At 46.1% G+C, this 14,016-nt stretch overlaps 1 protein-coding gene, 1 long non-coding RNA gene and 1 pseudogene across 5 annotated transcripts in view; all 3 read left to right on the top strand.

Annotated features, from left to right (window-relative positions):
• Positions 1-3,589, top strand: part of LOC116055644 — a 47,471-nt pseudogene extending 43,882 nt beyond the window's left edge.
• Positions 2,075-2,914, top strand: LOC118494431. Its single transcript, XR_004896560.1, has 3 exons — positions 2,075-2,095; positions 2,738-2,784; positions 2,890-2,914. It is a non-coding gene; the product is annotated as an uncharacterized LOC118494431 (long non-coding RNA).
• Positions 3,590-5,949: 2,360 nt separating the features above from the next.
• Positions 5,950-14,016, top strand: part of LOC116055635 (kalirin-like) — a 62,324-nt gene continuing 54,257 nt past the window's right edge. For 2 of the 4 annotated variants that reach the window (XM_035998356.1, XM_031307656.2), the window contains exons 1-4: positions 5,952-6,375; positions 11,918-11,992; positions 12,070-12,184; positions 12,892-13,084. In XM_035998356.1, coding sequence (XP_035854249.1) covers positions 6,321-6,375; positions 11,918-11,992; positions 12,070-12,184; positions 12,892-13,084 — 438 coding nt within the window. In that variant the 5' untranslated portion in view covers positions 5,952-6,320. Of the gene's footprint in view, positions 6,376-11,917; positions 11,993-12,069; positions 12,185-12,891; positions 13,085-14,016 lie in introns of all 4 variants that reach the window. The other 2 variants (XM_035998358.1, XM_035998357.1) reach the window with 2 other exon arrangements.

Below are 14,016 nucleotides of genomic sequence, written 5' to 3'. Positions count from 1 at the left end.
CTCTGCTCGCCTCTGGATAACCACACGACCTGCAGTAGCCAATCAGATCCCTCCTGAGTGTGTTGACATGGTGACAGAGGTAAGAGGTTTCACTGACCCACAAAAGGAGGAGTACTTCAGGAAGAGATTCACAGATGAAGAGCAGGCCAGCACAATCATCTCCCACATCAAGACATCACGAAGCCTCCACATCATGTGCCACATCCCAGTCTTCTGCTGGATCACTGCTATAGTTCTGGAGGACATGTTGAAGACCAGAGGGGGAGGAGAGCTGCCCAAGACCCTGACTGAGATGTACATCCACTTCCTGGTGGTTCAGTCCAAAGTGAAGAACATCAAGTATGATGGAGGAGCTGAGACAGATCCACACTGGAGTCCAGAGAGCAGGAAGATGATTGAGTCTCTGGGAAAACTGGCTTTTGAGCAGCTGCTTAAAGGCAACCTGATCTTCTATGAATCAGACCTGACAGAGTGTGGCATCAATATCAGAGCAGCCTCAGTGTACTCAGGAGTGTTCACACAGATCTTTAAAGAGGAGAGAGGACTGTACCAGGACAAGGTGTTCTTCTTCGTCCATCTGAGTGTTCAGGAGTTTCTGGCCGCTCTTCATGTCCATCTGACCTTCACCAACTCTGGAGTCAACCTGCTGGCAGACGAACAAACAACATCAACACGGTTCTACCAGAGTGCTGTGGACAAGGTCATACAGAGTCCAAATGGACACCTGGACTTGTTCCTCCGCTTCCTCCTGGGTCTTTCACTGCAGACCAATCAGAATCTACTACGAGGCCTGCTGACACAGACTGGAAGTAGCTCAGAGTCCAATCAGACTCTCTTACGAGACCTGATGACCCAGATGAGAATTAGCTCAGAGACCAATCAGACTCTCAGACGAGACCTGTTTTTACAGATGAGAATTAGCTCATGGAATAATCAAAATCTCTTACGAGGCCTGGTGATACAGACAGGAAGTAGCTCACAGACCAATCAGGAAACAGTGGAGTACATCAAGAAGAAGATCAGTGAGAATCTGTCTGCAGAGAGAAGCATCAATCTGTTCCACTGTCTGAATGAACTGAATGATCATTCTCTAGTGGAGCAGATCCAACAGTCCCTGAGTTCAGGAAGTCTCTCTACAGATAAACTGTCTCCTGCTCAGTGGTCAGCTCTGGTCTTCATCTTACTGTCATCAGAAGATCTGGACGTGTTTGACCTGAAGAAATACTCTGCTTCAGAGGAGGCACTTCTGAGGTTGCTGCCAGTGGTCAAAGCCTCCAACAAAGCTCTGTAAGTGGGATGTATTCATCATTAAATACTCATATCTTTCAACAGGAGTTAAATATAAATAACTTGTTTCCTTCCTGTTGTCGCTCCAGACTGAGTGGCTGTAATCTGTCAGAGAGAAGCTGTGAAGCTCTGTCCTCAGTTCTCAGCTCCCCGTCCTCTAGTCTGAGAGAGCTGGACCTGAGTAACAACAACCTGCAGGACTCAGGAGTTAAGCTGATCTCTGTTAGACTGAAGAGTCCACATTGCACACTGGAGACTCTCAGGTCAGGATTCATTAACCCATTCAACTGATGACCATTTAAACTTTGATTAAATGAAGTTGATAAACAGCTGACATGTAGCTGTGTGTCTGTTGATATGATAAACTTTTGGCAGTAATTTCTAGACTCAGATAATTACTTTCCATGAATGATTTGATTTTGTTAAATAATCAAATACCATAGGTGATTTTAAAGATTTATTCTAAATCTGGACCAAAATGTACAATGGTCGAGATGCAACACAAATGCAAAAGCTCCGACACTTATGTCTTCGTGTTGAACCGTCTCCATAAAATGTAACCTGGACAACAGACAAAACACATGGCTCCACGTGTTGACAGAGAGTTCCTGTGTGTTGTTCTGTGTGTTTGCAGTCTGTCAGGCTGTCTGATCTCAGAGGAAGGCTGTTCTTCTCTGGTCTCAGCTCTGAGCTCCAACCCCTCCCATCTGAGAGAGCTGGACCTGAGCTACAATCATCCAGGAGACTCAGGAGTGAAGCTACTGTCAGCAAGACTGAAGGATCCTCTCTGGAGACTGGACACTCTCAGGTACAAACACTGATGAATATAAAAAGGAGATATTATTGTAGAAGTCTCCAAGGAGATCATCTCTAGGAACTAGAATAACAATTGCCATTTGTTAATAACTAATGCAGTTTGGACAAATTTCTGCATGGTAAAGGAACTTCCTGTCATTTTGACAAATATCCTTTAGGCCCTCTTACCCAGGACCAAATCAATTTCATCTCTACAGAGAAAGGTCCATAACAGATTTAGCCTAGCTTAGCACAAAGCAATGTGCTTTCTACGCTGTGACAATAGTGTTTGGATGAAGCATTAAGTTACTCTTTATTTATTTAATTAGTTTATTTGTCAGGGACAATGTACAAAATACATTAATCTTACGAAAAGATGTTTTGTACCAGAGTTAGCTAATGCAAGTTTCCATCTGCAGTCCCTTGTCTAATATGTGTGTGTGAGAGTGATGTAATGCCCTTGTTTCTCTACAGAGAAAGGTCCAGTAAATCTACATTAACACTGAAACTTGAACTTTAGGACAGGACTGAGATGCTACATTTGAAAGTACTTCTCAAACTTTCAGACCATTTCTCCATCAGTGAATAATAATGTGTGTGATAGTGATGTAATGTACATGTTTCCACGCTGCTCTGACCTCCCTCCTCCTTTCAGGGTGGATCCTGCTGGAGTCAGATATTTGAGACCAGGTCTGAGGAGGTGTAAGTGTGTTTTACATTTCATTCATCAAACTGTGACATCACTCAGTCAACCCTCTGATGTCATCATCAAAGTGCTGATCTGATGTGTCTCATTCTCTCCGTCAGATTCCTGTGAACTCACACTGGACACAAACACAGTGAACAGAAACCTCAAACTGTCTGACAACAACAGGAAGGTGACATTAGTGGAGGAGTATCAGCAATATCCTGATCATCCAGAGAGGTTTGACTCCTATCATCAGCTGCTGTGTAGAGATGGTCTGACTGGTCGCTGTTACTGGGAGGTCGAGACGAGAGGAGATGTTGTTATATCAGTGAGTTACAGAGGAATCAGCAGGAGAGGAGACAGAGATGACTGTTGGTTTGGATATAATGATCAGTCCTGGAGTCTGATCTGCTCTGATGATGATTACTCTGTCTGTCACAATAACAAAAAAACATCCATCTCCTCCTGCTCTGTCTCTGGTAGAGTAGCAGTGTATGTGGACTGGCCTGCTGGCTCTCTGTCCTTCTACACAGTCTCCTCTGACTCACTGATCCACCTCCACACCTTCAACACCACATTCACTCAGCCTCTCTATCCTGGGTTTGGGGTCTGGTCTGGTTCCTCAGTGTCTCTGTGTTGTGTGGAGGACGGAGAGTCTCCTCCTGTTTCTCACTGCTGATCAGTTGAGTCTGTACAAGATCACAAAAATATTTCAGGTTATTGTTATGAACTAATGAATGAACTTTGTATAAAATAATCCAGAATGATTAACAGATTCCTGGTGAACATTGTAAACTTCTTCCACTTCCAGTCCTTTAGAAATGGAAGCTGTGATCATGAAATTGTAGAAATGCCGTTGACTTGTGTCATGTTTAGTTTTGAGTTCTGTCTCTTTTCACAATAAAAGCATCAAGTTACTGTGATGTGTTTGTGGTCTCTCTAAGGTAAATACTACTGATATGATTCAGTTTTGGGACGCCATTATTTACCTAAATGTATTACTCTGAACCCTCTGAAATTTACACTGTAAACCCTAAATCTTTTACATTTTTTAAAGTGTATTCCCTGAAATTGTTTTGATTTTTTACAGTGTAATCCCTGATTTTTTTGTACAAAAACTCAAGCTTTTAATAACTTTTCATCGTGTTTAGATTGCCCAATACAAAACTGAAGTTGTGGGTTACATCTGTAGGAGTTAGTTACACTACGACGTCTTGAAATGGTGAAAAAATTGCAAATTACATACAAAATGGGAATGACTTCCTGTTGGGTTTAGGATAAACCTGCAAGAGGATTTTGTTGCACGTCTAGAGTTGTTACATAAACCTAAACCAATTTACATTCATCTATGTCAAATTTAAAGAGTAACTACAGGTTTTTTCAACCATATTTCTTATGTTTTTGTGTCTAAGTGACTGATGGGAACAACAATCTTTGACATCGGTCCAGTAGTAAGGGAGTTCCCGTCAGTCAGCGTCCACTAAAAGTTCTGTTTTTGCTGCTGACAGACTCTATTATGATCATTTTCAGGTTCATAATTGTATTTAGAGGTTGTACCAGAATAGGTTTACATGGTTTCATTAAAATATTATTTTAAGAAAAGAAATATATAAATTATAAAAATATTAAAAAATAAAAATATAATATAAAATATCTTATAAATTTAAATAAAATAATATATTATAATAACATATAATAAAAGAAAAAATCTATATTATATTTTATGAAATAAACAATGTGAATGTATTATAAAATTATATAAAATACAATCATATTAAATAAATGTGTGTGTGTGTGTGTGTGTGTGTGTGTGTGTGTGTGTGTGTGTGTGTACCTCAGCTGTTAATTTAACCACTGAACTACATTCAGATACAGCCATCTCTGAGCTGGTGAGTGACGTCATGGCGCCCTCTGGTGACATCATCAGGAACTACAAGCAGAGACCCACCAAACATATTCACACATTAAAACATGTTTACAGATTTTATTAGTTTAATTTCTATGTTTTTATCTTACACACTCACCACACTTTTTAAATTACATTTTATTAAATTTTATGTATTTATTTGGTGATACTATATCCCTTTATTTTAATCGTTTTTATCATATATACATATATTATTTTAATCAATTATTTTACTGTAGTTCCTGCTGATGTCCACCAGAGGGCGCCCGGACACCACTCACCAGTAGAGAGATGCTTTTTGGGTTTTAATGTAAATTATATCATTATTATTATTAACTATTTTCAGAAAATAAATTTTTCTTCAATTATTTTTTAATTTTCAGAATATTACGATTTTTTCTACATTTTTTTCAAGTTGTATTATTTTAAGAAAAATCATAATACTCATAAAAGAAAAGAAATATATACATTATAAAATAATATAATGTAAAATATCTCATAAATTTAACTAAAAGATTATATTATAATAACAAAATATTAAATAATAAAGCAACATATAATATGAAATAAAATAAAAAATATATATTATACTTTATAAAATAAAAAAATGTGAATGTATTATAAAATTACATAAAATGCCATAATATTAAATAAAATAAATGTGTGTGTGTGTGTGTGTGTTTCTGTGTGTGTGTGTGTGTGTGTGTGTGTTTCTGTGTGTGTGTGTGTGTGTGTGTTTGTGTGTGTGTGTGTGTGTGTGTGTGTGTGTGTGTGTGTGTGTGTGTGTGTGTGTGTGTGTATGTGTGTGTGTGTTTCTGTGTGTGTGTTATCGGTGCAGCAGCTGCAGCAGCCCTCTCTCTCTATCTCTATCTAGTGCGCCTGCGCGCTGAAACACACCGAGCGACCCTAGGATGGCGAAGGAATGTCCCGCCTTACTCTGCCTCTGATTGGCTGCCTCCCTAACCAACCTCATTGAAAAAGTCTTAATATTTCAAGAAATAAATCGTAATATTTCTTTAGAAAATGTATAACATTTAAAGATTAGATCGTTTTGTTTGAAGCAAAATATATACATAATATTTCTTTAAAATTCATAATAATTCAAGAGAAAAACTGTAAAACATGAACCTAGCCAATCCAACGAAAGGAGGCAACGAGTACGAGCCAATCAGAGGCAGAGTAGGGCGGGACATGCCTTCGCCTTCCTAGGAAACGCATAGTCGCGAGACCAACCGTCACCGTCCGCTGCCTGGACCGGCAGGGAGAGAGAGAGAGAGAAAGGGAGAGAAAGGGAGAGAGAGAGAGAGAGAGAGAGAGAGAGAGAGAGAGAGAGACACCGGGGGGTGTGGGAACTTCACGGTAACGGGAACGGCAGCAGTAACGGTGACGTGATGTGATCCTGCGCGGGATCACGGTAACGTAAGATCAGCCGCGGAGAAGGAGGAGGAGGAGAGCCGTCGAGGGGAACGCATCAGACCGTCCAACGGCTCCGAATCCCCGCAGCAGCAGGGATGGACGGGTAGGCAGGGAGGAGGCGCGAGGACCGACGGTTGGCTACATAACGGAGGAGAGAGCGCGAGGAGGAGGAGGAGGAGGAGGAGGGAGGCGCGAGGCGGCGGAGGAGCAGCGCGAGGAGGAGGGAGGATGAATTCCGTGGATGGAGGAGGAGAAGCGGGCCAGGACGGCCTGGCGACGGCAGGTAGCGCGCGCGTGTGTGTGTGTATGTGTGTGTGTGTGTGTGTGTGTGTGTGTGTAGTGGGAGCTGCTGTCGCCATGATGCCTCCACATCCGCCCATTGACTCAGAGAATGTGTGTGTGTGTGTTTGTAGGCTATGTGTGTGTGTGTGTGTGTGTGTGTGTGTGTGTGTGTGTGTGTGTGTGTGTGTGTGTGTGTGTGTGTAATGCTGTTGCTTAAATCGTGTAATTTTTTAATGGAGTCTGGTGTGAGACGGAAGGAATTAGTTTGTCTCTGTACATTGAGGTGTGTGTGTGTGTGTGTGTGTGTGTGTGTGTGTGTGTGTGTGTGTGTGTGTGTGTGTGTGTGTGTGTGTGTGTGCGTGTGTGTGTGTGTGTATTGGGGGTGGAGGGTCCTACCAAGGAGGATTGTGGGAAGGCCTGCTTGTCCATTCACTCCAATAGAAGTAGTGTTATTAGTAGTATCATGTCATAGGACTACCTCTGCAGTTTAACCAAAAGGTGTATTAACCTGCAGGTAACCATAGCAACAGCCCCGAAGCAAGGTTACGGTCAAACTAACCGAGGACTAACCTCCTGATTTTCATCATGGAGAGGCAAACAGCGGCACGTGGGCCAATGTGGGCCCTCTGGCGACAAACATTCGGCCCCCTGACAGAAGCTGAAGCCTCATGTTTTTGGTAATATCAAAACTTTGCTGCTGACAGACTCAGAATATTATTCTAAGTGTCTGACAACATTATGGGATGGATCCCTACAGAGATAGACCTTTTAGTTAAAGAGTAAGATCCTTTTAGTTTAACATGAATCAGCCCTGAAATCACCATCACCAAACTCCACCAGACTCCATGTAAATAATCAGGACTTTTAGCGTGTATAGAGCCAGCATATTTCCACATGTAAATGGGTGAATTAAGGGTTTATTTCAACCAAACCAGAGTGGTGATTGTTGGAACAGTGGAAAGATGAACCAAGACGGCTTTTGGTAGTTTGATTTAGTTTCTGTCCACTTTGAATGAAGTGGGTTTTACGCTGATAAAAGTCCTGATTATTTACATGGAGTCTGGTGGGTTTGGTGATGGTGATTTCGGGGCTGTTTCATGTTAAACTAAAAGGATCTTACTCTTTAACTAAAAGGTCTATCTCTGTAGGGATCCATCCCATAATGTTGTCAGACACTTAGAATAATAATCTGAGTCTGTCAGCGGCAAAAACAGAACTTTTAGTGGACGTTGACTGGCAGAAACTCCCCTAAAACTGGACCGATGTTAAAGATTGTTGTTGCCATCAGTTACTTGTTGTGTGCAGGTTTTAGGGATCTTTTAGAGGAGTCTGAATGGTCCAGTACGAGTGTGTTTTGAAGGTGGTTATACTCATTTGTAGAGCAGTTCTTTAGGTTTAATTAAACTCATTTTTAAGGCTTAAAGCTGCTGTCGGGTCTCATCATGTAGCTACATCGCTAACGTGGCTAAAAGCTAAATATTGAGAAGGAATAACTGCCATGTTTCTGTCCTTTCCTTTTGATTCTTCCTTTCCTTCCCTTTTCTTCCCATCATCGCCTCCTTTCATCCTAGTTTCCTTCCCTTTTTTTACCACGAAGAGACACAACGCGACTACAACGACACGTAAAAACGCGGTGAAAAGACGACTAAAAGGCGCCGTAAAGGTGACGAAAAGGCGACAAAAAGGCAACGTTTTTGTCACCTTTTTGTGTATTTTTTCAGAATTTTTTGTCGCGTTTTCGTGTTGTTTTTCGACAATTCTTTCAAAAAGGCGACAAAATTGTGTCAAAAAGGCGACAAAATTGCGTCAAAAAGGCGACATATAGGCGTCAAAAAGGCAACAAAATTGTGTCAAAAAGGCGACAAAATTGCGTCAAAAAGGCGACATATAGGCGACAAAAAGGTGACAAAAAGACGACATATAGGCAACAAAATTGTGTCAAAAAGGCGACACAATTGCGTCTAAAAGGCGACATATAGGCGTCAAAAAGACGAGAAAATTGTGTCAAAAAGGCGCAGGTAGGTAGCATAGGCAGCTAGCAGAGAGGGCTGAAGCTAGGTAGCATAGGCAGCTAGCAGAGAGGGCTGAAGCTAGGTAGCATAGGCAGCTAGCAGAGAGGGCTGAAGCTAGGTAGCATAGGCAGCTAGCAGAGAGGGCTGAAGCTAGGTAGCATAGGCAGCTAGCAGAGAGGGTTGAAGCTAGGTAGCATAGGCAGCTAGCAGAGAGGGCTGAAGGTAGGTAGCATAGGCAGCTAGCAGAGAGGGCTGAAGCTAGGTAGCATAGGTAGCTAGCAGAGAGGGCTGAAGCTAGGTAGCATAGGCAGCTAGCAGAGAGGGTTGAAGCTAGGTAGCATAGGCAGCTAGCAGAGAGGGCTGAAGCTAGGTAGCATAGGCAGCTAGCAGAGAGGGTTGACGCTAGGTAGCATAGGCAGCTAGCAGAGAGAGTTGAAGCTAGGTAGCATAGGTAGCTAGCAGAGAGGGTTGAAGCTAGGTAGCATAGGTAGCTGGCAGAGAGGTTTGAAGCTAGGTAGCATAGGTAGCTAGCAGAGAGGGTTGAAGCTAGGTAGCATAGGTAGCTAGCAGGTAGTTTGCTAGCAAGCTATCGGTGCTATTGTAGGTGTGAAATCCGTGTTGATACAAGCGTCAATGTTCGCCAAGAAAACATGTATTCAAACTAATTCACAAGTAGCCTAGCTAGCTGGCTAGGCTAACAATGAAATCCAATGTCCGAACATGCTAGCGGTTAGCCTGTTGGCTAGCTGAAAAGTTTGAGTGTTTAAACACGCCGACTTATTGGGACTTATTCCCCGTATCCCCCAGAGTTAGATAAGTCCAGACATACCCTTCTCGTCTCAGTGCGTGTTGTAGCTCTTTCCGACGGCTCCATCTAGCCTAGCTTAGCACAGATCCTGGAGGTAACTGGCTCCATCTAGCCTAGCCTAGCACAGATCCTGGAGGTAACCGGCTCCATCTAGCCTAGCTTAGCACAGATCCTGGAGGTAACCGGCTCCATCTAGCCTAGCCTAGCACAGATCCTGGAGGTAACCGGCTCCATCTAGCCTAGCCTAGCACAGATCCTGGAGGTAACCGGCTCCATCTAGCCTAGCTTAGCACAGATCCTGGAGGTAACTGGCTCCATCTAGCCTAGCTTAGCACAGATCCTGGAGGTAACCGGCTCCATCTAGCCTAGCTTAGCACAGATCCTGGAGGTAACCGGCTCCATCTAGCCTAGCCTAGCACAGATCCTGGAGGTAACTGGCTCCATCTAGCCTAGCTTAGCACAGATCCTGGAGGTAACTGGCTCCATCTAGCCTAGCTTAGCACAGATCCTGGAGGTAACCGGCTCCATCTAGCCTAGCTTAGCACAGATCCTGGAGGTAACCGGCTCCATCTAGCCTAGCCTAGCACAGATCCTGGAGGTAACTGGTTCCAACTAAAGTCCCAATAAGTCGGCGTGTTCCTTTAAACTAACGTCTACAGTGGTCTATTTAGCGGTGTATGTGCCCTGACTGAGTTTGTGTCTCATATAAATCACAATTTGTGTTGATACAAATACTAATGTTCATGTAGAAACATTTTAATCACGTACTAATGTTCATGATAACCTCCGCCATCTTGGTCAGACTTCGTTTGTAAGTCCTGCCTCCAAACACAAACACTCGGACCTGATTGGTTCTGGAGTGGTCCTCATTTGAATAAAGTTAAACTTTCGTCAACTTTCGCCTCAGGGATTCGCTCTCATCTCGCCCAATCAGGGGCGTACTGTGTACGGACAGTTAACGGCGGTGCGTGCATGCAGTTAACGGCAGTGTGTACGGACGGTTAACGGCGGTGTGGACGTGGTGTGTACGGACGGTTAGGAGCCGAATGAATGAAACTAAAAGACTTTCCTCAGATCCGATGATTCGGACTTCTTTAGTTTTCCATTTTGTCTTTAAGCATTCTGTCGGAATAAGAGACAAAGACACGGAAAAAATAACCGAAGATATGTCAGAAACAGCCTGACTGACTGTGTGATGTTTAGGAGACTCAGAGGACGTTAGTGTTGAAACGTCTTCATTAGTTGTTGTTACGTAACGTTGTGATGACTACTGACAGACTGACAGACCCCGAGGCTTTTCATCTGCTGCTATTTTAGACTCTACACACACTCTGACTGTGTGTGTGTGTGTGTGTGTGTGTGTGTGTGTGTGTGTGTGTTGGATTAGCATTAGAAATACTCAGATTACTGCTACTCTCTGGTTTAGGGGCTCGGAAATGCCAGAGCAGGAGGAATGTGAGGGGGAACACCAGAGCAGAGCAGGGGGAATGAGAGGGGGAAACGCCAGAGCAGAGCAGGGGGAATGAGAGGGGGAACACCAGAGCAGAGCAGGGGGAATGAGAGGGGGAACACCAGAGCAGGGGGAATGAGAGGGGGAACACCAGAGCAGGGGGAATGAGAGGGGGAACACCAGAGCAGAGCAGGGGGAATGAGAGGGGGAACACCAGAGCAGAGCAGGGGGAATGAGAGGGGGAACACCAGAGCAGGGGGAATGAGAGGGGGAAACACCAGAGCAGGGGGAATGAGAGGGGGAAACACCAGAGCAGGGGGAATGAGAGGGGGAACACCAGAGCAGAGCAGGGGGAATGAGAGGGGGAACACCAGAGCAGGGGGAATGAGAGGGGGAAACACCAGAGCAGGGGGAATGAGAGGGGGAAACACCAGAGCAGGGGGAATGAGAGGGGGAAACACCAGAGCAGGGGGAATGAGAGGGGGAAACACCACAGCAGGGGGAATGAGAGGGGGAACACCAGAGCAGGGGGAATGAGAGGGGGAACACCAGAGCAGAGCAGGGGGAATGAGAGGGGGAACACCAGAGCAGAGCAGGGGGAATGAGAGGGGGAAACACCAGAGCAGGGGGAATGAGAGGGAGAAACACCAGAGCAGAGCAGGGGGAATGAGAGGGAGAAACACCAGAGCAGAGCAGGGGGAATGAGAGGGAGAAACACCAGAGCAGAGCAGGGGGAATGAGAGGGGGAACACCAGAGCAGGGGGAATGAGAGGGGGGAACACCAGAGCAGAGCAGGGGGAATGAGAGGGGGGAACACCAGAGCAGGGGGAATGAGAGGGAGAAACACCAGAGCAGAGCAGGGGGAATGAGAGGGGGGAACACCAGAGCAGAGCAGGGGGAATGAGAGGGAGAAACACCAGAGCAGAGCAGGGGGAATGAGAGGGGGAACACCAGAGCAGGGGGAATGAGAGGGGGAAAGGCAAAAAACAAAAGCTTATAACGTAACAATAGCTCCAGCTATTATTATTATAAACGTTGTTTAAAGCGACAAAAATGTTTTTCTGTTGATAAAATAATGAATAATCACCAAACAGTTTCAGCTCTACATATATAATATACACACACACACACACAGACACACACACACACACACACACACACACACACACACACACACACACACACACACACACACACACAGACACACACACACACACACACCCAGCCAGAGTCCCCCTATTGATGGTTGATGTCTTCCTGGCTGTATTCTCAGGTTGTGGTAAAGCAGAGTGTGTTCGGGCCGTGGACGTCCTGACCGTGCTCCGAGAGAAAGTGGCCTTCGTTTCAGGTAAACAGCTCACAGTTTGGCCCAGTTTGGCCCAGTTTGGCCTTGTGTGACCCAGTTTAACTGGCGGTGTCTTCCAGGTGGACGGGACAAACGTGGTGGACCCATCCTCACCTTCCCTGCCAGGACCAATCACGATCGAATAAAACAGGAAGACCTCAGCCGATTGGTCACTTACCTGGCAACCATACCCAGGTAACTGTCTGTCTGTCTCTCTAACCTGTCTGTCTGTCTATCTCTCTAACCTGTCTGCCTGTCTGTCTGTCTGTCTGTCTCTCTATGTCTGCCTGTTAAAAATGATTTGTAATGTTTAAGGATGTAATTTATTTTTGTTAAAATGGATTTTTTCCCCCTGCCTGTCTCCCTGCCTGTCTCCCTGTCTGTCCCCCTGCCTGCCTCCCTGTCTCCCTCCCTGCCTCCCTCCCTCCCTGTCCCCCCGCCTGTCTCCCTCCCTCCCTCTCTGTCTCCCTGCCTCCCTCCCTGCCTGTCTCCCTCCCTGCCTGTCTCCCTGTCCCCTTGCCTGTCTCCCTCCCTGTCTCCCTGTCCCCCTGCCTGTCTCCCTGTCCCCCTGCCTGCCTGCCTGTCTCCCTGTCCCCCTCCCTCCCTCCCTGCCTGCCTCCCTGCCTGTCTCCCTGTCCCCCTGCCTGTCTCCCTCCCTGCCTGTCTCCCTGTCCCCCTGCCTGTCTCCCTCCCTGTCTCCCTGCCTGTCTCCCTCCCTGCCTGTCTCCCTGTCCCCCTGCCTGTCTCCCTCCCTGTCTCCCTGCCTGTCTCCCTCCCTGCCTCCCTCCCTGCCTGTCTCCCTGTCTCCCTGTCCCCCTCCCTGTCTCCCTCCCTGTCCCCCTCCCTGTCTCCCTCCCTGCCTCCCTCCCTCCCTGTCTGTCTCCCTGCCTGTCTGTCCCCAGTGAGGACGTGCGGGCCCGGGGCTTCACCGTGGTGGTGGACATGCGTGGCAGTAAGTGGGACAGCGTGAAGCCGGTCCTCCGGACCCTGCAGGAGTCCTTCTCCTCCAGCATCCACACGGCCCTGCTCATCAAACCAGACACCTTCTGGCAGAAGCACAAGACCAACCTGGGCAGCGCCAAGCTCAGCTTCGAGGTACTACTACTACTGATACTACTACTGATACTACACTCACAGTCATAGTACTACTACTACTACTGCTGCACCGCACCAACCTGGGCAGCGCCAAGCTCAGCTTTGAGGTACTGATACTACCACTACTACTACACTCACACTCACACGCACATCGTCATAATACTACTACTACTACTGCTGCTACTACTACTACTGCTGCACTCACACTACACGTCATACTACTACAAATCATAGTACTACTCCGAGGTAGTACTGCACTCACACTACAGGTCCTATTTTAACGATCTGAGGTGAGGAAGCGCCTGGTGCAGGTGTGTTTAGGGCGTGTCCTAATCCACTTCTGCTAGTTTGACGGCGGTAAAAAGTGTCCGGGTGCCGGGTGCATGGTTCTAAAGGGTTGTACTTATGGCGTTTTTCCATTACATGGTACCTGCTCGCCTCGCCACACTGTGCGTCCGTTTTCCGTTGCAGATTTTAGTCCCGCCTCAGCGTGGCTGGTCGTCTTATATGCCGGCTCGACGCACACACAGCGCACAAGTATAAACATCAGGCCACTTGAGTTTGTTGTACAGTTCTGTGGAGGCTCCACCAGAGCTTTCTCCGTAGCCTGGGTAATATGGGCCTGATGTATACATTTGTTAGCTGGTGTGTGCGTGGAGCCAGCATGTGTGTGTGTAGTTAGGCTACGGTGAAAGCTCTGCCTGGAGCCTCCGCAGAACTGAAACAAGCGGCGCCGCAGTAAACTGCCGTGACCGAACGACACACACACAGAACGTGGAAGGTGTGTGTTGATGCCAGAAGACACATTTAGTTTCTAAAGAAGCTGGAGGCAGCAACAACACACAGCTGGCTAAACTGTTTAAAAATGGCGGGTTTGTTCAGGACACCCCCGTCTGTCGCTTTCACGTCACCTTTTCGGCTCGCCTCAGCTC

Source organism: Sander lucioperca, chromosome 24, assembly GCF_008315115.2.
Source record: "Sander lucioperca isolate FBNREF2018 chromosome 24, SLUC_FBN_1.2, whole genome shotgun sequence".
NCBI classification, from domain to species: Eukaryota; Metazoa; Chordata; class Actinopteri; order Perciformes; family Percidae; genus Sander; species Sander lucioperca.
This window is presented reverse-complemented; position numbering and strand designations above follow the sequence as displayed.